The 24,271-nt window shown below is 39.5% G+C and overlaps 1 protein-coding gene across 10 annotated transcripts in view; it reads right to left on the bottom strand.

The window, feature by feature from the left end:
• The window catches only part of RGS22 (regulator of G protein signaling 22), a 63,754-nt gene that overhangs the window by 31,189 nt on the left and 8,294 nt on the right, over nt 1-24,271 (bottom strand). For all 10 annotated transcript variants that reach the window (XR_009728433.1, XM_061373237.1, XM_061373234.1 and 7 more), the window contains exons 4-14: nt 20,997-21,218; nt 17,465-17,550; nt 15,885-16,050; nt 15,375-15,537; nt 11,856-12,525; nt 11,142-11,303; nt 9,987-10,167; nt 8,594-8,733; nt 5,242-5,347; nt 3,263-3,388; nt 1,602-1,703 (exon numbers count right to left, since the gene is read on the bottom strand). Coding sequence is in view for 9 of the 10 variants with exons in the window: in XM_061373237.1 (XP_061229221.1) it covers nt 1,602-1,703; nt 3,263-3,388; nt 5,242-5,347; nt 8,594-8,733; nt 9,987-10,167; nt 11,142-11,303; nt 11,856-12,525; nt 15,375-15,537; nt 15,885-16,050; nt 17,465-17,550; nt 20,997-21,218 (2,124 nt within the window). In the remaining variant the exon portion in view is untranslated. The remainder of the gene's footprint in view (nt 1-1,601; nt 1,704-3,262; nt 3,389-5,241; nt 5,348-8,593; nt 8,734-9,986; nt 10,168-11,141; nt 11,304-11,855; nt 12,526-15,374; nt 15,538-15,884; nt 16,051-17,464; nt 17,551-20,996; nt 21,219-24,271) is intronic.

Consider the following 24,271-nt stretch of genomic DNA (forward strand, 5'->3'; position numbering starts at 1 on the left):
ACAAGAATTATATTTGTGCAGCCTTAAAAGGCAAGCTACAGAATGATACCAAATGTTACAGCACATGTGTTGATTTGTTATGTTACATTTCAGCTGTTAGTTATGCTAATGGAACAGTTTCACATATTTCGTTTTGATGTATTTACTTTAATGGCCATGTGTATGGAACTCTCTGTAATTGCCTGGTAACACTGATTGTATGATGTTCTGCTGTCACCACCAGGCCAGCACTGGAAATAAGTAAAAAGGACCTGGGCCATGCGAACACTGCAGAAAAAATATGAGCTGGTGTGAAATGAAACCAAATTGAAACTACCATGGACAATTAGCTAAGATTTGGCCTACAACAAAACATACAGGAAAATGAAGACAATCTAGGTATGGTTAACTTGTACACCTGTTGTGAGCAGTGTCCCTAGCCACTGGGCTGGGCTAACAGGGGAGACAGTCAGCCTCAGGCCATAAGTAGAGCTGGAGGGGAAAACAACTAAATAGAGTAGCAGTTTAAGTTAGCCAGTGTGTGACAGAAGGGAGCCTCGGCCTCTGCTTGGTGTTTCCATACAAATAACGCTCACTCAAGTGGTAATTCTGGACAAATACACAAAATTTTGTCATTTGCCCCAGTAAAACCTCCAAATAGGAAAAGAAGACAAATAGAAGGAAGTCCAGACGCTCAGTAACATAAACCATACAAAGAGATTATTCTCCACTGCTGTCTGTGATATTAATTTCAAAGACATGAAAGACATGAGGTAGCTTTCCTTATTACAGCATATATTGAAATACACAGATACGATATACTCCTACACAAGGTTTGCAGAAGGAAAACAGACCAAAGCTTCACAAAGTAATTTTAAAAGTTGCAAGTTCTAATGATATCACACTGCTGAAGCCTCCTTCCCTGGCAGTGTCAGACTATTCTGCAGTTGTTGACAGCATCAGCATGCATGGCCTGTGATGAGCCAGTTAAGTTTTGGTTTATTCCCTGACTCACAGTGCATGCTCAATTTAGGGTGCTTGTTTATAGGAAATATCAGTTCCACTCAACAGTTAAGTGAGGGTCTAAAGATCAAATGGAAAGGATGACAACTGCAAAAAGAGCATATCGATGCCCTGACAATTGGAAAAAGCAGAACATACCAGTGAAAGATCCATTTTCATGACTAAGGTCATTATCTAAGGTCTGGACTGTGAGACCTGCAATTCTAACTCACACAGGTCGAAGCAAAGGTAAAGCACAATTAGATGATTTAGAAAAATATTATCTCTGATCTTAACACTGAGCAGATAGCTTCAAATATGACACAGAATAACAAAGGGGAGATTAGGTAAGATGAGTGTAATAGATAAAACTGGAACAGGCAGCAGAGCCTAGAAATCAAACTATGCATGTTTAACATTTAAATCAAGAAATACCATGGAAACAATCCAAAGAGCTTCTCTTATTGTCCACAATCCAGATTTGCTTTGGTGTGGGTTGTCAAGGTTTGGAGAATTTTCTGCTTTCTATCTTCTTTTCAGTCTTTACACTGAACAAACGTATTTTTGAAGGGAATGAACAAGTGTATTTTTGAAGGGATAACGCATTATCTACAACTTACTTGAGCTTGTTTGCAGATTTTGAAAGGATGAAGAGTTTCTTGGTAGAAAAGCTGATGATAAGCTTGTAGGTCAAACCAAAAGTACACGCTGTTCTTCCACAACTACAGATGAAAAATATTGTAAGTTATTGCTACCCAAATATCACAGCTTTATAAAAGGTTCACTTTCCAATGCAAGTAGTTATTTATCTCCTTGGGGTCACCTTAAATCAAGCTCAATCTAAGATGGATTTAATCTTCTGATGCATATTGGCAGAAGGACAACATATTTAATGGTATCATCACTGTGATATTGTATCTTTTATTGAATCCTTTATGCATAATTGGCCATTAAAATTGTTAACATTGTAGTTAACATTTGAAAAGTAACCACATTTCAGTGGCATAAAAGCCAGCGCTAAAGAAGAAATGCTGATAACGGACATGCAAAATTTGTACCCTGGTGAAATAGCATTTTGCAGCAGTAACCGAAACAATTAAATATTGTGTACTTGATGTATGTTACTGGGACTATCATTACATTTTTATTACATGCATTTCTGAGGCACAGTGTCTTGGCCTCATTTCATAAATTCAAACAAACATCAAAAGTTATTTCAGAAGGAGGAGTCTTTCCCCCTGTCCTCTCTTTTAACCATGTGCTTATGGGGTTTGGATCTTAAAAATACCCTGAAAACCTTATTGCTGAACAATAAAGATAGTGTCCCAAAAAGATAGGGGCAGGGAACTTTGTTCCACAAACTGTAGGCTGCCAGACCTGGCATATGAGTGAAATAGGCTCCACAGTTGTAGTTGAAACTAAAGGAAATAATTTTCAAAAGAGTCTGGCACCTGCAAAGACTAGAGGCCATGTGGATAGGTGCTTATCTCTGATGAAAAAATAAGTTACTTTTATGTAGATTTCTATCTATACACATCTAACAGTTTTAGATGAAGGTATTCAGCTTTAGAAACATTGGCTCTTGCCTTCTGGTAGCCAAAGGCATTTTTAGCTACTGCTGCTGGATTCTGGGTTGTGCCAACAGTGAAACAGATGTCCATCTTGATTGCACTCAAATTTCCCCTAAAGACTCAATTTTTCTGCAAAGCCACTGAACACTGACTCAGATTCATAACTTGTTCCAACCAATCCTCAATTTACACCCAGCAATGAATGATGGATCTGCTGACTACAGAGAAGAAATAGTGTTAAGTTTCCCAGAAATCCAAGAAGCTTCATGGAAGCAGAAGAACGTTTTTAAAGCATTGGAGATTTTGGGCATCACTAACCCAACAAGTAAGAAGGAGGTATATTATAATGAGTAATAGCAGAGCAGATTTTCCATCTTTATAAAAAATGTTTTTGTGGGTTAAGACCTCATTTTTTCTGCCAAGTTAAAGGCTAGTTTTTAAGAACGATTAGTCTTTTTTTATCCCTGATGGTACAATCAGATTTCCAGTCGGTCTGAGACAGTTAGGATCTGACAGCTTGGTTAAGACCTGTCATTAGTTTGAATATACACATGAACAGTTTATTGTTGTTGAGGGATTGAAGTCTCATAAGTAATAATTCATCCAGTCATCAATCTTTCTCCATTTTGTTTTCAGTCTGGCTGCCCTCTATAACTTGGCATTCAGTCAATTGTAGACTAAATTATCACAGGGTAGGAAAATGCTCATACCTTATTCCCTGACTTCTCACAGAACTGTGTGAAGTAGTAGCCTGCTCTGTTGTCCAAATAAAGAGACTGCAGCATGCTTTCCATTCTTGATCTCCTTAAGACAGCACTGCCAGCAGCACTTTCCCCCTGGACAAATAAAATACAGTTATACAGCAAGAATAAGAAGGTTTTATTATTTTCAAATGTCAGTACAACAATGGAGGGCCATGCAGTGTGTTCAATTAGTATCTTCATTTCAATAAATTAGACTCCATTTTCTACTACATATGCAGTTGATCATAACTCTCCATACCTTTTCCCCACTAGGTACTCACATCCAATGGAATAAGTTTAATGACTGAAGGCATGCAGAGTAGCAAAACCGCCATAGTATCCTTTAGGTGGCTCTTCAATACTTGAAACAAAAAAGCAAACCTGGCCTTATTTCTGTCATTAACTCTTTAGCTCTGAATTCACGGAATTCCAGTGATACTAGACCATATTACTTAGCTGTCAAAAGCTGACTGAGGTCAGGCTACCATGCTTGGGATTAAGTTAACAGGTGATTATTTGGTCAAGCCTCAAAACAGTTAACTATCATGGAATAAAAGATTTGTTTCCTGGGCTTACACACTGACATCAGCAACAAAATCATGAGCATTTAGGGGGCAAGAAATCCATGCTCTTTAATCTGGCTAGCTCCTGAAGCATTTGAGGAAGGATATATCCATTTTAACAATGCTCACAGAGAAGCTGGAGGAGGTTACAAAATGGTAAGTTTCTGATGATCACAAGAGGGAAACTTTCGCTGATTTGATGTCTCTGATAGCTGAAGTGGGAGCAGATGAGTCTGGTGGCTGACAACAAGCTTCTTTCCCAACAGTAACAGTGATGGAGAAGGGCAGGAGAAAGCCAGATTTCTGAAGCAGAGTAGGAATAACCCCCTCCCCAGTATGAAGTTGAACTATGAATTCCTGCATTCCCCTTTGCATCATGGCAAACTGGGATAGTGACTGTAGGCTCCCATCTAGCCTTGTACATGTAAATGGGTAGTATTTTCTTCTCTCAGCTAGAGGGAAACTTTGAATTATGAAGTTGTATAAAAACTAATAGTTCATGGTGTGAACATTTCCTGAATGTAAGTTTCTGACTGCAAATGTCCCCTAATTGCAAAGACTAGCCTTCTGTCAAAATTAACAAAGAAGTAAAATGGTTTCAGTGAAGTAAGAAAGTATGATTTTGATGTAAAAAAACAATCAATCATGTGCTCAAGTGATCAGTGAACTCCATGCATATGTAAACAAGCCCAGATTTCATAATATGGTGGGCTGTTCTAGTTGTGAGACCATGGGTATCAATATCTCACTGAAACAGCAGGCTGTTTTAAGACCATTCCACAAACATGAAAGGTTTTGAATATATTGTAAATTGCCAGATCTTGACACCTCATACGTTCAGTTTGTCAGCATTTTAACAACTATTGAAAAGAGGCTCTACTGTGTAGCCTACGCCTCCTGAAGTTTGCCGGATTGAGGGCCTGCTTAGCAGGCAATAATTCAACAAAGAGTGGATTACACAAGCAACAAAGAGGAATAGTACAAGTGAAGCATTTTTCTCTTCAGAATTTTATTATTTTAATGACTTTCTAGGGCAGATTCAGTTTTCACTGTAAGTCTGGTATGATCTTCTAGGCAGTGATTCTACTGAAGCATTTCTTCAGTGAGTTTTCCATAATAGCCTACTGAACACATGGTCACCATGGAGAAGATCAACATTTTCTAGTGAAAATAAACCTCTGTATATGCCATGATTTCCTACCAGATAGGTGAAAGATACCACACAAAAATGCTGACATTCTAATTATACCTCTGCATAAGACATGGACATTTAGGTAATCAAAGCAATTTCTCCCCATCATTGACTACTTCCCCTTTAATACTAGAGAATAAAGTGTTTTAACCCATGATTCAAGATTACTAACGTTTTTAAATAGTACTTACTTGGAGCAGCTCAGCATAGGTGTACTTTCTACGGCCCTGGTATTTTGAGTCTTTGGTGTCATCCAAAGCTGAGTAATGAATCATGTCTCTGTTGGCTGACTTTGCCCTGGATCCACAAACAAACAAAATTTTCAATACATACTTAAGAAAAAATTTAAGAAATATTTAAGAAAAAAAGGGGCATGGAAAGAGGTAGAATGACATAGTGAACAGTATAGGAAAAAGTACATATAGAGTTCAAACTTATAATAAATGTAAGGAATGTAGAGGACTACTTTTTCATGCAGCCCTGTGGAAATCACTGATACAGCATGTCTTTGAGGGTAAGTGCTTGAGACAGGTTAAAAGAATATTAATATATGTAGAGAATATCAACTATTACACAAATGAGGGCAAAACACTTGTGTTTGGAGAAATAAACACTTCTGTGTGGTGGCACAAACAAATGGGAAACTAATCAGCCAGGGAGGAATTATCCATGCATGCAATCTCTACCATAAGTGTGCTTCCCTAAGCAGATCATTATATTAAAGAAAAATATTCATTAAAACAGTAAAATCTAAAAGTCTTTCATAAGTATTTGAGGTACACTGGTATAGAATCAGAGTAGTTAGGGTTGGAAAGGACCTTAAGATCATCAAGTTCCAACCCCCCTGCCATGGGCAGGGACACCTCACACTAAACCATATCACCCAAGGCCTCGTCCAACCTGGCCTTGAACACTGCCAGGGATGAAGCATTCACAACCTCCCTGGACAACCTATTCCAGTGTCTCACCACCCTAACAGGAAAGAATTTCCTCCTTATATCCAATCTAAACTTCCCCTGTTTAAGTTTTAACCCATTACCCCTTGTCCTATCACTACAGTCCCTAATGAAGAGTCCATCCCCAGCATCCCTATAGGCCCCCTTCAGATACTAGAAGGCTGCTATGAGGTCTCCACGCAGCCTTCTCTTCTCCAGGCTGAACAGTCCCAACTTTCACAGCCGATCTTCATATGGGAGGTGCTCCAGTCCCCTGATCATTCTTGTGGCCCTCCTCTGGACTTGTTCCAACAGATCCATGTCCTTTTTATGTTGAGGACACCAGAACTGCACACAGTACTCCAGATGAGGTCTCATGAGAGCAGAATGAAGGGGCAGGATCACCTCCTTCGACCTGCTGGTCACACTCCTTTTGATGAAGCCCAGGATACGGTTAGCTTTCTGGGATGCAAGTGCACACTGAAGCCGGCTCATGTTGATTTTCTCATCGAACAACACCCCCAAGTCCTTCTCCGCAGGGCTGCTCTGAATCTCTTCTCTGCCCAGCCTGTAGCTGTGTCTGGGATTGCTCCAACCCGGGTGTAGGACCTTGCACTTGTCATGGTTAAACTTCATGAGGTTGGCATCAGCCCACCTCACAAGCGTGTCAGGGTCCCTCTGGATGGCATTCCTTCCCTCCAGCGTATCAACCAAACCACACAGCTTGGTGTCATCGGCAAATTTGCTGAGGGCGCACTCAATCCCACTGTCCATGTCAGCGACGAAGATGTTGAACAAGACCAGTCCCACCACCAGTCCCTGAGGGACACCACTCATTACAGGTCTCCAGCCAGACATCGAGCCATTGACCACAACTCTTTGTGTGCGGCCATCCAGCCAGTTCTTTATCCACCGAGTGGTCCATTCATCAAATTGATCTCTCTCCAATTTAGAGACAAGAATGTCATGTGGGACAGTGTCGAACGCTTTACACAAATCCAGGTAGATGACATCAACTGCTTTACCGCTGTCCATCAGTTCTGTAGCCCCATCATAAAAGGCCACCAAATTGGTCAGGCAGGATTTCCCCTTGGTGAAGCCATGCTGGCTGTCACCAAGTACCTTGTTGTTTTTCATGTGCCTTAGCATGCCTTCCAGGAGAATCTGCTCGAAAATTTTGCCAGGCACAGAGGTGAGACTGACTGGTCTGTAATTCCCCGGGTCATCCATTTTCCCCTTCTTGAAAATGGGGTTTATATTTCCCTTTTTCCAGTCGTCAGGAACTTCACGTGACTGCCATGATGTTTCAAATATGATGGCCAGTGGCTTAGCAACTTCATTTGCCAGCTCCTTCAGGACCCGCGGATGGATTTCATCAGGTCCCATGGACTTGTGCACGTTCAGATTTTTAAGATGGTCTCGAACCAATTCCTCTCCTACCGTGGGCCCAAGGTCTTCATTCGCACAGTCCCTGCGTCTGCCTTCCAAGACTTGGGTGGTGCGGTCAGAGCCTTTGCTAGAGAAGACCGAGGCAAAGAAGTCATTCAGAACCTCAGCCTTCTCGAAATCCTGTGTAGCTAGTTCATCCAAGAGCTTCCTGAGGGGGCCTACGTTCTCCCTAATCTGTTTTTTATTTGCTATGTACCTGTAGAATCCCTTCCTGTTATCCTTAATATCCCTAGCCAAGTTTAATTCTAACTGGGCCTTAGCTTTCCTAACCTGGTCCCTAGCTTCCCGGACAACATCCCTGTACTCTTCCCAGGCCGCCTGTCCTTGCTTCCACTTTCTATAAAACTCTTTTTTCATTTGAATTTTCCTCAGGAGTTCCTTATCCATCCAAGGAGGTCTCCTGGCCCTCCTGCTGCACTTCCTTCTGGTTGGGATGCAACACTCCTGAGCTTGTAGCAGGTGATCCTTGAAGACCAACCAAGAGTCTTAGCCCTCCTTGTCCTCTACAGCTATATCCCATGGAACCTTACTAAGCAGGTTCCTGAAGAGGCCAAAGTCTGCTCTCTTGAAGTTCAGGGTAGTGAGCTTGCTGCATGCTCTTTTCACTGTCCGTAGGATCTCAAATTCAACCATCTCGTGGTCACTGCCTCCCAGGCTGCCCTGCAGTGCCACATTTCCAACGAGCCCTTCCCTGTTGGTGAGCGCAAGGTCAAGCATGGCGCCTCTCCTTGTCGGTTCCTCTATTACTTGCAAAAGGAAGTTGTCTTCAATACAATTGAGGAACCTCCTGGATTGCTTGTGCCAGGCCGTACTGTCATTCCAACAGATGTCAGGGTGGTTGAAGTCACCCATGAGAACGAGGGCCTGTGAGCGTGAGGCTTTTCCTATCTGCCTATAGAGTGCTTCATCCACAGATTCCTCTTGATCAGGTGGTCTGTAACATATCCCCACAGTAATGTCTCCCATTGCTGTTTTCCCTTTAACCCTGACGCACAAGCTCTCTGTTATCTGCTCACCAGTCCCCAGACAGAGTTCTATACTCTCCAGCCTATCCCTAACATAAAAGGCAACTCCCCCTCCGCGCCTGCCAGGCCTGTCTTTTCTAAAGAGTCTGTAACCTTCCATTCCAGAAAGAAGTGCAAGGGACTTCTATACTTACCACTTTCTACTGGTAGAAATGTCATCTCTTTGGGGTCTCTGTCTTGATGGTAGGGTAGGTGATAATCTTGACGATTTCTTCAAAGAGAAATTTGGCATAGGTGGTTTTAATAAAGTTGTTGGTGAGCTCGTTCTACTTTTCTAAAAGACACAACAAACAGAAAAATAAGACAATTCTAGTTATTTTTCCGCCTTTGTGTTTTCTTAATATGTTCTCATTAACTACTAAAAATATTCAAGAGTTTTCAGGTCTATTTTTCCTTGCCAATCACAGTATGCAAAACTGCAAATTGCAAAAAGCTTCTCTGAATATTTTGCAAGATTTTTCAGCACATTGTAATAACCATTATAGCTTTAAAATTGTTTTTTTAACAGGTAGAAATGGTCCATCAGCTGATTCTGTGAGGTGCATGAGTGCTAGGTCATCGTTTTCTTCAAGTACTGAACTCAACAGGGACTGGAAAACCTGCAGAGTTAGGGTCCTGTCTGCCTAACCTACAGCTAGTCCTGGATCATTAGCACACCTTGTGAAGCCAGAACTGGTCTCTGTAAGAGGCAGCCGTGCCTGGCTCCCATTCCTGCTGTGATCAGCAGGAATCTGGCTCCTGAACCCAGCTTCTTCTGAACAGGAAATCTGTCCCACTGCTTTTCCTCCCCTGTCTCATGAATTTGCTTTCTAAAAAATAAAATTGTAGCCTGAAACTATCCAACTCAAAGTAACAGATGTGTGTGTGAACAGATCCATGGCATAGCCCATCCAGTTCTTGATACTGGAACCACAGACCTGAGTCGCTTTCTCCAGGTACATTCTGTCTTGAGCCTTAACACTGTGTTGCTGAAAACCAGAAGCTTTCATTGCAGTTATCTGTCAAATTCAGGCTTTCAAGCAAGAGTCAAAACTGAAGTGGCCACCTGCAAGTGACATGCTACAAAAAGGTCTGTGTTGTGTGTTTTAAAACCCTCTATAGAAGTAAAAATCGTGTAGCTGACTGAAGGATTCAGGCAACAGAAGATGAGAACTGTGCCCTTTTTACAAACATAATGGGTAAATTCAGGGTAACTGCAGTGAAGTAAGGATTAATCTGAATTAAGATAAACCTGGTTGAAGGGCATAATCTGTGCCAATAGATACTTAATTTTACATTTCAATCCAAAAGACCTATGAAATAGCCAGGATGTAACTGAAAAGATAATTTGACTCATTTTATAGCATCCTGTTGCATATAGTAAAATAGTGTTGCATTTTTATATACAACCATCTGCCACAGACCAGTTTGCTAATCTTGACTTCATAAGAACCAAGTACCGTATTCTTATTCCACTGAATTCAAGGAGTTTTATCGCTATTTTTGATGGGACAAGCCTTTGTTTTTCAATTTTGTGATCCTACCTACCTGAGAAAGGGAAGGTGGTATCTTGGGTATGGAAGACTTAAGTGTCAATGGTAGCAATGATACTATATGTGGAAAAGGATCAATGTCCACCCTTGGTCTCTGTTGGCATGTGTGCCACATCTTCAGTTTTGCACTGGCAGTTTGTATTGCTGTTGAATAAGTGACACAAAATCTGGGACCCCTAGAAGGGGAAAAAAAAAAAAAAAGCAAAAAAAAAAAACCAAACACAAATCTAAAAGTAGAAATTTCACAAAACATTAAATAGTGGGCTATTTGGCTTCTTTCCCCTCCTCCATAATGGTGTTTCTTGTATCAAAATATGGAGCTATGTGCTCCTCAATTTAAAAAGCATTTAGTGTTAAAGATATATTTAGACATTGCACTCTTCCAAATCTAAAACCAAGCCAAACATAAATAAAGTTAGATTGCAAATTCTGTACCATTACGTAGTTGCCCTTGTGTGAGTCTACAGTAGGATATGCCCCATCCACCCTACAGCAAATAATAGGGAAGGTTTGTAGGTCATAGAACATACACCACAACTCTCCTGAGGCTCCACAGCAAAGTTCACAATTGCAGGTACTTGTTCATGTCTGTAATTGGTTGACCCCCTTGGGGAGGAGAGAATATGTTCAAAAATGTAGCTTATGTTTTGGAAACAGGTTAGAATTTATATCATTGCTTAAGCTGTCAATAAAGCAAAAAGCATTTTGTATGACAGACATTGAACAGTAAAGTCTCAGGGTCAATTTCCACATAGATGTATACACAGAGCATCCTCAGAAACTTGAGAAGGGCAGTATGGGAAACAGCTTAGGACAGAATTAACCTTCTATGCCTGGAGGGGTTTCTCTGACCTCCAGCCTAAGGTTTACTTGATTGGTATCCAAGATAATTATACACAAAGTAGCTCAGGCACTTTGGCAGTAAGATAACAAGGGCTCGGTAAGGCAGATCTACCTGACTTGTCAGCAGATTGCAGTGTAGTTTAGGATCAACTAAAAATTCAGATGCAACATCTGCTAGTATTTATGATGACATTGCTCCCCATAATTGCCATGGAGTAAGTGAAGTGAAATAAACCTAATAAGCTTATCAAAGAAAAGGAAAATTTATTAAACAATAAAATTTTAGTTCATGTTCACTTTTTCGTACCAGTAAAGAAGCAGAGGTTTCACTACTTCAGGCTGAATCCGTCTTAAATGCCTTACATTCCACTGATCTCCATGCAGCAAGTTAAGCCTGAGTAACACTTCTGAACTGAGGAAGTAGTCTCCACTGCTCAAAAGATACAGTTTCTTCATCTTATTGAGTTGCCTTGAGTCAACAAAAATAGTCATAAGCATGTACCAGATGCTATACAGAACCAAGTACAGTTCACCCTACTGGTTAAACTGCTGTCATGCAAAGTGTTTTAAATAGAAAATGGCACAAGCCAAAAGAAAAAAAATCCACAAATTAGAGACAAGTTGTGTGTAAAATGTACAGTGCTTTAGAATAGACAATCTGAGTTCCACAGAGCCATTCATTAAAAGTGGTTTGCCATACTGAATGCCCTACTTGTGGATTTAAGTTTTTAGGTGGTTTGGTTTTTTTTTCTATTGTCACCTGTTTTCCAAATTTCTTTCTAAACAATGCCATAATACTATGGTAATTCTGACTTCATGTAAGCTTTGCAAACATGACTGCAAAAACGGTTTTATCAGCTTCAACAGTCATTCCTAACTTGTTATGACACTCATGATTACTTTAATTGTGTCTGTACTATTCAAACATTACAAGTTATTCTGAAATCTCAAAACCTGCATTAATCCAGCTGGGTTACAAGTATTAAAACAATGGGAATAACCATTAAATAATGAGAAGTACCTTTGCTGCCTTGTTGTATTTTTGAGCACCTTTAGTCTTTCAATATCCATCCAGAGGCACCAGTACCTCTCCCCAAGTGTTCCTTTAATGAACTTCTTGAATCTCTCAAACTCATGTCTGTTGCCAGTATCAGAAGTCCTGTAACTAATACACCAGGCTCTACTGTCTGACTCACCACTTTCAGAACTTGATTTTAAGCTTACTTCTTCAGTGTCTTGTTCTCTTACATCTCTGTGGGAGTCCAAGACAGAAAATGGAGAACTTTGGGAAAGGAGTGACTCTGCAGTGCCATGGACAAATTCATTATTTGATAGCTCATGTATAAATAGTTCAGGCTGTTTGTGGAAATCCACATTACTGTGAATGTCAGCAGTTGGCTGGTGAGTCGATTCTGAAGCAGGTTCCTTCATTACAAGTTGGGTATAATCTGGTATGAATTCTCCTGGTGTCTGAATAGTTACGCTTTCCTGTTCATTTTTTTCTTTTGCTGCACTGTCCCATTTCGGGTCTACATAAACTCTTAACTGAGTATGAGCAGGTGGTTCAGCAGTGGCCACAGAAGAGCCCTCCTCAGCCTCTCTGCATGTCTTCCTTAAAATGATGGCTTTTGCTTTCCTTGAAGGGTGAAGGAAACTCCATTGGTGGCCTTCCTTAGACAGGGAACCTGCTTCTGCATTAAATCAGAAAAGATCATTGAAGACTCTTTAGATTCAGGACCATTCTGTTGCATATCAACATTTCCAAGTTAAAAAATGCAAAATATTTTTATATTGTTCTACTGCAGAACAATCAGACCATGTCACACTGCAGAGCAGGGAATAGCAGTGGTCATTCTGCTGTTGCTATGGGTTTAGAAATTCAGCCCCATGACTCAGAAACTCATTCCCTGTTGAATTCCAGCAGAACATGAGAGTTCAGGAGTAACTTCCTCTGGAGTTGTCTTATTTACTCAGCTGAACAACCCAGCTCCTCAGCACTTGTTAAACCACCTTGTTGTGCTGCAAGGCCTGGTTTCTTCCTGGCCTTTGTGTGTGATCAAAGTCACAGTATGTAGCAGGATTGGGTTTTGTTTAGGCCTGAGAAAACTAGCAAGTGATAATTCTTGTCTATTTAAGTTGGTTATTGGAAAAGACTAAAGCATCAAACAGGCCTCTGTCAGTTGGGTAAATTCTTGACATATAAAGGATAACAAAACAAATGATTATGTCAAGGGCTCTGGAAACATTTAATAATCCTGCAGTCCAGTCTGCCAGTCAGGAATGGCTCATTTAGATTTAAAAATATTTTGTAACTAGCAGCTTTATAACAGTGACCAGCCCTGGTTGTTTTTGTCTACACTTCTCTATTTAATTCCTTTTTTCCCCACCCCTCAGTGTCTCCATGCTATTTATTAATCATGCCCCATCATCCTGGTCTGCTGAGAAAGAAACTCACTGATTTAACTTGCTCAAATACATTTTCTACTTCTGCCAGACTTTCAGCAAATCAAGTAGTTCTGGAGCATGTGAACAAAGATGACCTTGACTACGCATGCTGCTCAGCTAGGTTAATGCTGCTGTCACTGTACAAGTCAGTCCTATAAAACTGAGCAGAATAACTACAGGTATTATGAACAGCAGCAGAATCTAAGTGAAATAAAGAAAAAACAAAATGTCAGAATTCAGCTGTGGCTCTACAATATCTTCATATCAATCCAGTGTTTAAACTACAGAATGGACTGAATCTTCTGTATTTCCCTAAAGCCAAGATGCATGCTATTGTATCACTATTGTAGGTAGGCAAAACATTGTCAGTGAGGAGACTGCTACAACCTCTGAGCACATGTACTACATAAGGTTGCAACAGAAAAGGGCTAAGTCTCTCAGATCCACTGAATTCACATTTGTAATGTCATCAGCTAGTGCAACCATCTATGGTGGCCTGGTCAATAAATGGCAATGGTAGTTAAACATTTTTCCATCTTTCTCCAAAAAGAAACTTCATATAACTAGTGCTGGCCACTGTCACAGACAGACAATTGTATTCAAATGTTTTCACTTGACAAAGAAAAATTATACCTTCTCAACACATTTCTGTGAAATTGAAACATGAAGAATGATTTAATGGGACCTGAGGCCATTAGGGAGGGAGAAACACAGTTCTTGAATAATCAAAAGTCAAGTGGCTCAGGGTTTTGCTTGACATTAATTGATAACCTTGATCCAACTGAAGCAGTGAGCAAGGAATTCAAACCCTTTCTAATTGCAGGCTGACTCAGAAACTTAACTGATGCCCTTTACTGTTTCCAGTGCCTGAAACCAGGTGAATACTGTGCTTGAATAGAAATTCTGACAAAAAATGCTGGATTTACCATGAAATTAACATAAAGGAGGATAATAAGCACAGGGAAAATGAAGGTCTATGTTATAAAATAATTTTTTTAGATGCAAAATATTAACTGAGGCAAAATGCTGTTGACTGCAGGACAGCTTCAGGCAAACAGGGCAGAGAGGCTTTCCGTAGGCTTACAGCCAGCCCATTGCAGTACAGAGTTACATAAAAGCTCTGCAAGAGTGGTGCATGTGTGATCTCTCTGCTCAAAGCACTGCAAAAATTAGTGGTGAAGTCATGACCTACAAACAAAAGCAGCTTCAAGAGCTTCATTAATAATCCATGCATCAGCAATATATATCCTGGGGTGATCCTCATGGGTCTGAGGAAGAAGACAGACTTCTGGAGTTGCCATGTCTTCCAATTTTCCATCCAGCCATTAGACACCAAAGTCCCATCAGAACAAGCCTCAGAGTGGAATGGCAGCTTTTCCTCCCAAGAACTGGGGCCAGAGAACTCCTAACATAAGCTGAGACTTCCCTGTTCATCTTGCTACTGCCTACCTAGCAGAAGCAAGGTTATCAGGTATGCCCATAATGTCCCTAACCTGCAATCGGGTATATCCATAATTCATCTCTGTTCTCTCACACACATTCTCTCTCTATGCTCTCTTTGAAACCTGCTGAACAAATTTGACAGGAGTGTCACAATTACATTCTGTAAGATTCATAAAAATTGGCAGCCAGAAGGCCTTTGAAAGTGCCTCTCATAAATACCCTAAGAAGATGGCTGCAACACAAACCATACACTATCAAGTACCCAAGGAATCCAGACAAGAAGGCAGGGATAGGGGAGGTTGGAACTAGATGATCTTTAAGGTCCCTTCCAACCTAAACCATTCTATGATTCTATGAAGAAAGTCTTTCAAAACGTATCAAATGGAAAAACAAAAAAATCAGCTGAAACTTACAGATATTTATGAAACAGAAATATGTAAGAAAGGAGGCTTCTACTATCACAAAATTTCTTGATTTCTAGCTCAAAATTTCATTGAACATTGTGGCTGTGGAAACAAATCCCTGTCTGAAACCTAAGATATCATCTGATACTAAGAAGATAATGAGTTAGCAGCAATTTCTTGGAATGCCTTTTCTTTCCACATAGTCAGAGTTCTGTTATAAATACTATGGCTGAGCCTCTGTTACTTACCCAGAAGACTATCTTTTTCACTTAATGAATCGTCTCTTTCACGCTGTCCAGGCAAACACTGAATTTGATTAGAAGCTACAGGATGTGAGAATGAATCTGTAGTTTTCATTAATTCACTTCCTTTTGCTAATGTAAACCAATCCTTTGTCTGAGAAACTGTAGCCTAGGAAAAGAAATGTCATAGAACAATTCAAATTTTTCTGTTTATTGCATTGTTTCTGAGAGCAGAGCTTATGGTCTGTAGTCATTTTGTGCAGTCTGTGTATATTTCTGTAACGATAATTCCCAGTGAAGAGAGCTGTATGAGGGTAGCTGAGCATACTTCTAACACAGCTTGTGTTTTAGCTATATTACAAACCAACAACCTTCATCTGCAGTACAAAGAGCTTTGAAAATGAGGGATATGCAGAGAATCAGATGTCCAATAATGTTGTGACCTCAGTTACAATAATTTCACCCAATGCATTCAATATATCTTGATGTTACAGCCACTAAACATTTTTATTTTACCTCTCCAAGCGATATATTTAACTTTCTCATAGTCGTTGAAGTGTCATCCTCCTCAGGAGGGGGAGGACTGGGGTCTTGCTTCCTTATCCAGGGGTAATAGCCATTATCAATAATGAAATTAATGCCGGTCTTGCTCCATTCTACCTGTGATATCAATTTAGCTAGCCTGAAATTAAATGGTGAGACAATAAAATAGCTAATTTTAGCTTTTAATCACAGAAAAAGTTGAAGTTTTTTCCCCAGAATAGGCAATAAAACCCATGACCAATCTAAAAATAAGTTGTTACAGAGAAGGTCATGATCAGCAGATCATATTATCGATCATATTATCGATCATATTATTTCACAGATCACATTATTTCACATATCATATTATTTCACCCTTAGTATGTCATATTCATAAACACCAGTACTGCCATTCCATAGTCCACCAGCTTTACAGATGGTGACCTTCCTTGCATTATCAGTCTTTATCAGTAAAACCAATTTCTGTCAGGATGCTCTTACATGTATCTATGCAGTTCCAAGCCCTGCCAAGAAGCCCTGAAATATTTTGATCATTAAAATGGAACTATTGTTCCAGATTGCAGAAGTCTGGTATCATCACCAGACACTACACTTTCTGATACAAACAATCTTCCAGCAGTGATGCCACAGCAGTGATCATATTAATTAAACTTTCAGATGATAACTGACAACTGGCGCTATTGTGTTCAACTGGCAGATGTCTGAGGACATCATAGGACTGAAGAGCTCTCTGGTGCTGTCTTGTGTTAGTGTGAACATCAGGATGTTCAAAAAAGGCAATCTTAGAACCATACATTGATAATGTCGGTGTTCCAGGCTCAAGAACTGGGGCAAAACTTAGCTAAGTTAGAAAGCAGTACAAAACCAACCAAGGTGCATGTGAAGGGAAAACAAAGCCTATGCCTGAGCCTATGCCCATGAGTGAATGCCCAGTTTCATTTGTCCTCACTATTTGAAGGAAAATAGGATTTCATTCTAGGGTTGGGGTATCTTCATCTATAAACGCAAGTTTCCCTTTTAGCATCTCAGCTTATCTTGATCTAGACAGAACCTTGAGGGATGTAGAGGCAGATCCTCAAAAAAGCATACATAAAGAACATCTGCTGAAAGGACATCTGGAAAAATATAGCAGGTGTATAACAGTGCATCATCCAACTATGCCACAGCATCCCACAGAGAACCTTGCAAAAGGAAGTCTGACAGTGGGTCCCACAGACGCAAAGCTAGTAATTGAAATTAAAAGGACTGGCTGATTTTTTTCTAAATAGATTTCATGGATTCATAACTTCCACTTATATGGCTTATATATTGATCAGAGAAAGATGCATTACTACCATGATATCCTGTGGAATGCAGATTCAGAAATCAGTAATTCATGGTCAAGGAAAATTACAAACTGCTGAATGAAAAAAAAGGCTCTGATTTTACTTTATCAAGGTCACTAAAATTAAACAGACCTAGAGCTGGAAGAAAATATATTAAGAGTACCGTCAAGATAAATTAAACAGAAAACTACACAAATTTAAAACTGAAAGCATAAAAGATTGTAATACCTGTATTCAAAGTAACAGTCGCTTTCAAGAAATGCTGGAAGCCTTTCTTTCTTAATCCACTGAATTGCTTGTTCTCGATCAAGGCACTATTAAAAAAGAAACACCAAAGATTTGTAGTTTTCTTGACTTTCTTGCTTTGTTTGCCATGTAACTGATTCTCTCCAATCCCCTTCTACAGAGGCATTGTCTCAGGAAAACAAATATGCAGTGGACGTTATCACTGTTATAGAATCATAGAATAGTTAGGGTTGGAAAGGAGCTTAAGGTCATCTAGTCCCAAGCCCTCTGTCATGGGCAGGGACACCTTACACTAAACCATGCCACCCAAGGCTCTGTCCAACCTGGCCTTGAACACCGCCAGAGATGGAGCATTCACAACTTCCCTGGGTGACCCGTTCCAGTGCCTCACCACCCTCACAGTAAAGAATTTCTTCCTTATATCCAATTTGAACTTCTCCTGTTTAAGTTTTAACCTGTTACCCCTTGTCCTGTCACTACAGTCCCTAAATTATTTTATGAATCAGGCTGGTAACAGATTTCTGCTTAGGCAGTCCAAGCATCAGTGCCTCATCAATGCAGAAAGGGAGGTGCCTTCGAAGAGTGGTCTGAGGTGTGACAGGGATGTGTTGAACAGCGAGCAATACAGAGCCAGCTAACAAAAACGATGCCTAAGAACTTACACAGAGAGCAAGATCTCTGACTATGGGCCACAGTGATCCATGGCTGTTTCCCTTAGAAATGACAGACAGCACACTTCAATATTTTTTTTTAAGAGTGTACTTTTTGCATTCTTAGGGGGTGAGCTGTTTTATTTATCTGAGGTGCATTTTTCCTTCTAGTGGTAGTGAGACTGATGGTTTGGAAGAATGCAGTAACTCTTCTTGTCCATAAAAACAGGTGAAGCTGGGGTAAAGACGGATGCTACTTGCTATATCAAATAATGAGTTGTGTAGATTACATTTTAAATTTTATTTCCATGAGCTAATATTCCATTAGGTACAAGGGTTATTCTGCCTCATATATATCTGCAGGGGATTAAAAAAAATCTGAATTACTCAGAAAGTGGGTGGTTTCCTTTACAGAGAAGAAAATATTTCAAAATATGGAAAGCTTATGTTGGCAATGGCTCATACACTGTAATTTGTGGAGATGGAGACTAATTAGTCCCATTAGTGTATGCCTCTTTCTGGTAACTGACAAGCTTTTTTGAAATACAGAAGACTGTCTCTTTATTTTGGCATTTTATATTTATGTATTTACTGAGTAACAGCCCAGTTTTTTATCTTAGTGATTCATAACATGTTCGCATCTGTACATGGCTGGTACACAAAATTATATATACTATCAGAACGAAAGAATCTCTACTCTTTCCCCTTCCCCCAGAGAAAGATGCTACATTTAATCTGATGAGTTTTGTTACCTTGGTTAGCTTCCTTACTCAGTCAGCCTTAGGCCTTGCTGGGACTCAATCCAGCAAAGCTTTTAGCACGTGTTTAAGTTTAAGCATGTGTTTAACTTCCCTTGATTAAAGTTAAACACATACTTAAGTGTTTTGCTGAACTGGGGTTTCTCTGAAGTAAGGTATGTGGGATGCCAGCCAGGTTTTTTCCATAGTTGTGATCAATTCTACCCAGCTCAGCAGGTTTATTTTCGTAATGTATTTTACACCAGATTGATTTTGGCTGTTGATAAGAAGGTATTTACCTCCGTATCAATAATTTGCAAGTGTGCATGCACATGTGCAGAGAACTTTTGCTTATCTGTAAATTTGTAACAGTCTAAGAGGGAAGTAAAATACAGAGAAAAATACCTGTAGGTGTATTTCTTAGGTAAGATTTGTTTAAATTCAAGCTGTAGCCTAAAACGCCTACTAGGACTCTCCAACCACAGCTCATTTTCGTTAGAAATGCCCCAGTGATGGCCTCTTGCTACTTTTTGTAGCAATGTAACATTCAAAGCAACTGTTAGTCTCTTCAGTCAGCGTGAAGAAAGTCAAAGGAAACAGGCTAGCATCAGCTAATGCCTGAAAGACCAAATCCTATTTGAGTTGAACTGAGCTACTTGATACAGTTGGTCTGGGATGACTTCTTCTGGTTCAGTCACAGTGTAGCACAATGAATGAAGCTGGCTTCTTTCACCTTGTGTGGCTGCAGTAACAATTTTTGGTATGCTGGTTTGCAGGCCCTTTTGTTCCAGCTCAGCTTTGAGATGCCAGGGCGTTATAAACTGGGTGAGGAATGTATGTTACCTACCCAGTGAAGAAGGAGCCAAAAATAAGAAAAAACCTCACCCTTTTCTCCCAAGAAGAAAGCATACTGAGGCATATCACTCCATGAAAGACCATCATCTATGGAAAATGGCCCAGAGAAAGCAATGTATTCTTAAATAATACGGGAGCTGTGTTTCTCCAAACCACATGAAAGTAAGCAATAGTGAAATGGCTTTGAATTTGTCAAGAAAGGCCATCCACAGTTGCAGTGATGTAAGGTTATCCCACAGAGTGTTAACCACACTTGCACAGGCACACAATGTTTCCTCAGTTTAATCCTGAGAGCAAGTAAGAAATCAAGAATAGTTCTTCCAGTTTTGTGCTCTCAAGCAAAATATTTGTGAAAATAATTAAGCTTATACTAGGCAAAATAGCAGTTTGCTACAACTCCTTGCTTTTCTCTCAGCTTTCCAGCTATGACATAATTTAGAGCAGCCACTTCTAAAAATACAGCAAGACCTTAGCCTGGCCTTGAATGAAGCAAACTGAAGTCACACCAATGCAAAGTAAGCAAGAAAAGCATAAACCAAGTATCCCAGTGAAATGCTTTTCTCCTCAAAAGCTATTGCTTAAAGGTAAAGTCCCACAACTAATTATACCATCTCGTATTCTTTCAGGTGCATATGATGCTTCAGCTCCTGATTTTTACCTGAATAATTTGGTGCTGAAGCCCTGAAAGTAAACAGGTAAGAATACCAAAATCGATAATGTCTGAGCAAGTCAAAAACAAGATTATTTTTCTAAAATCCAACCTATCTTTCCATTAATTTTGCTTTCTTTTTGCCAAATATTATTTTCTCTGGCCATTTCAATAGATGGTAACCATGTAAATCCTTTGGGAATTAATAGAAGACTTATGTGTTGCCAGACCACAGATGAGCTCATATCCACACAAGGAAATTAATTAATAAGGAAAGACTGAGATGCATTAGTTTCAGTCAATTTGCACATTCCAGGGATCACTAGTAAAGTAACTGTTGTCATAATATTTTTTCTTTTAATATTAAAAAGTATTCAGACCACACAACTGAATCCTGCCCCACGGAATCTTCAAATTTCTGTGCTACAGGATGTACATCTGTAATTCCATTCACTTGTCTGCTAGACACATGTGCATTGCAGGGCATAATTTGGCCCATCATTATGTTTTCCTAACATAAATTAACATTTTTCCCAAGCTACCAAGCCAAACACAACAAAAACTACTGCCAGTATCTCTACAGTAAGATCTAAATATAAACTCAGGGGCTATAAGATGCTTACCATAGTGTTGTAATTTGCATCAATATTGAAGTTTGGAGAAGCACTGCGCATTTTGGAGAGGTGCCCATCATTCTTTACTTTCCTTAGAGCATCATAAATGGGCTTTGGAGATTTCTGCTCATGTAGACTTTTTTTCAGCTGGTTTTCAAGGCATTGTGGGGCATCATTAACAACTTCAAAAACCCCAAAGTCAGAGTTAAACTTAACTGGCTGGGCAAATGTCTGCAAAAAAATATTTGGAAAGTTTATTACATTGTAATAAGGGAACTTTTTAATGTAAGAAAGTTACTTTTTATAGTATGGGAGCATCCTACAGGATGCAACCTGGTATTATGAGGTTTCCTTCTCTTGCCCACAGCAGCTTATGTTTGGGGCCTGGATAATAATTTTCTGTATTCTTGTTCTTTAGTCTCTTTGCTGTGTAGTTTTCCAATGCATTCCTACTTTTTATCTCAGCTACACTTAATTATGAAGAATTTTAATTCATTCTAGATCACAGACCATTCTTTTTCATATGCAAATAATAGGTCCAGTACACAGATGTCTGGAATATATCATTCACAGTGACTTTAGTAACTGTTCAGCAGGGGGCTACTTACCTACAGGATGAGGTCTCCAGTGCTATTCTCCTATTCATTACCACAAACAATCAAGGCTTGAAAAGATTAGCAATGAAGCAGACCTTTTAAATGAGATGCATTTGAAGAGGATGAAACTGAAAATTTCCATATGTAAGAATGGTTTGTCACCATATTGTTAGTTTTAGGTTAAATACCTACCAGAACTTGTAAGTTCTGTACCAGAACTTTTAAGGCTTGTAGTAAGTTATTATACATCACCAGTTCAGATCGTGTCTGACACATGAGGTAGACCAAACTTCAACTTCTGCTATATAACTGTGACTTCTGTCAACTCAAAAAAAAAAAAACAAAACAAAAAACAAACAAACAAAAAAAAAAACCACAACACACTACTGCATGTGCACACATTAAAACAGAGCCATCTTTCATCTTTTGAGCTCTGGTATTAGGTATTTCCCCGAAAGACCATCTTTCAAATGCTCTTCCTTGAAATTAAGAGGGAAAATATGGATGGATTTTACAAGTAATGGAGGATACCCAAGACAGTTGTGAATATGAGATGATATACAAGCAGAGCATATAAGCGTCTCCACACAGAGCTAGAAAAGAAGGCATGTCGTATTTAAGAACTGAAGAAAATCCTGGCCATATCCAGACCCTGTGCCAAAATTCTTTTTGGCTTCATTCCAGACAGGATCCCACCTGATGTTTGTACAGTTGTCGTTCGCCTACACTTAATAAGATTATTTTATTTTTTCAAGCACTGTGGTTTTCATTTCCTTGAACTTTTTATATATCACATGTATAAAAACATAGACATAATTCATATACATACTATAGATGCTGAATACATGCTACATATAACATAGAAATATATTACAGATAATTTTCTTCTCCATACCTATAGAAGTCCAAAGTAACCGTGCCAGTGTCAGCTATTTTGTTGCTTCTGTTTGAAACCCCCTTATTGATCAGTCTTGTAGAGTAATGCCCACGATCGAACCATGTGGCTGCAACATGTGGTTACAACATTCCCTACTTATCCCATAATGTTTCACTGTGGAGGCTCAGCCTGGCGAAACATGTAGCATGTGAGAGCTTTAAGTGTATGGTTAGTGCCTATGACATCAGACTGTCACTGCTCTGAATCATGCATTGAATTGCATTGGTCTGTTTAGTTACCTAACTTCAGCTGAAATCGTGGCTTGGGTTTTGTTCTCTGACACCTTTTGCCTCTTTTAGCATTAATTTTCTCCAGGGTACTCTACAGGTTTTAGTGGGTTTTCTCCAGATGTACTGAACAGCATTTTAAAGAGCCTTTTATGTGTAGTAGATTTCTCTGTACTTCGTTCAGACCTCCTCCCAGTTTGCTATGTGTATATTTCATTTACTTTCAAACCTAATTTGGGCTGCTAACAACATTCATGTGACTAACTGTGCAACCCTAATAACCTCCAAATGTATTCTTCCCTATTTATTTTTTCATGTTTTTTAAAAAAGAAACAGATTTACACTAAGAAACAAGGTGCATCAGTCTTTCAGGATTTGAAAATCTCTTGCTTGTGGAAAAAAAGCAAACAAAGTACAAATTCCATAATACAGGGCTATGTGACTAGATGTGATCAGATTTAGTTTCATGTTGTTTAACTTTGAAAACTAAGCAACAACATTAGTTTATCACACACATCTATTTTTACTTAATCCTTCATAACTTACTCTAGATCTCATTTTTTCAGCATACATTCTAATTACCTAAACAGAAAACACACAACAACTTAAATGTAGTGAAACAGATGCAAGCAACAATTTTTCAAATGTAAAGTGTGTTGCTGTTTTAGGAGTCTGACTACAAATCCTTTGTAAGACAAACACACTAGCGGAACAAAGAACATACACTGATAGGATAAGAAGATTAAGACTTCATACACTACATACTTGACTGAAAAAGGTGGCTCTTGTCCAGACTTTTGGGGTTAGGATGAAGGTTTAGTTACCTATACCTAAGAAGATCAAAGAGGCATTGCATACTTCTTGTATCAGTGAGAAAGTAGCCAGTAGATCCTCTTTACTTGACACTAATAAGTCTGCATTTGGAATACGGCATTCAGTTTTGGGTTCCCAGTATAGGAAGAATGTTCACATATTCAAGTAAGTCCAGCAGAAGACCATCGAGCTGGTCAGAGGCTGGAGCACTTTCCCTGTGAGGACAAGCTGAGGGAAGAGGGCTTATTTAGCCTGTAGAAGAGGCAGCTCTAGAAGGACCTAGCAACAATCTAAATACTTACAAGATTACTGAGAAAGTAGACCAGGCTTTTCATGGAGGTGCATGGTGAGAGGACAAGAGTCTGTGGTCCTACACTGAAATAGAGATCTCAACTGGATATAAGAAAAAAGGTATTTGAAACATGCTGTCCAGAGAGACTATGAAATCAGTTGTTGGAGGTTTTCAAAATCAAGAGAAAGTACCAAGCAGCATGGTTTCAGTACTAAAGGGCTGTCTCTGCTTTGAGCAGGAAGCTGGACTACAGACCTCCCCAAAGCCCCTTCCAGCCTGAGTGACCTATGATTCTGTACAGATACCAAATTCTACCAGAGAGATCATCTCATAAAGTGATCATATAAAAGCATTTTAGAATAGTTTGGAATAGTTTGCTTACTTAGGAAAACTAGAATGATAAACCAGAATGTCTTTAT

Source organism: Neopsephotus bourkii, unplaced genomic scaffold (assembly GCF_033783945.1).
Source record: "Neopsephotus bourkii isolate Nb327-2 ecotype Australia unplaced genomic scaffold, CSIRO-AGI_Nbou_v1 NB_1630, whole genome shotgun sequence".
Classification (NCBI taxonomy): Eukaryota; Metazoa; Chordata; class Aves; order Psittaciformes; family Psittacidae; genus Neopsephotus; species Neopsephotus bourkii.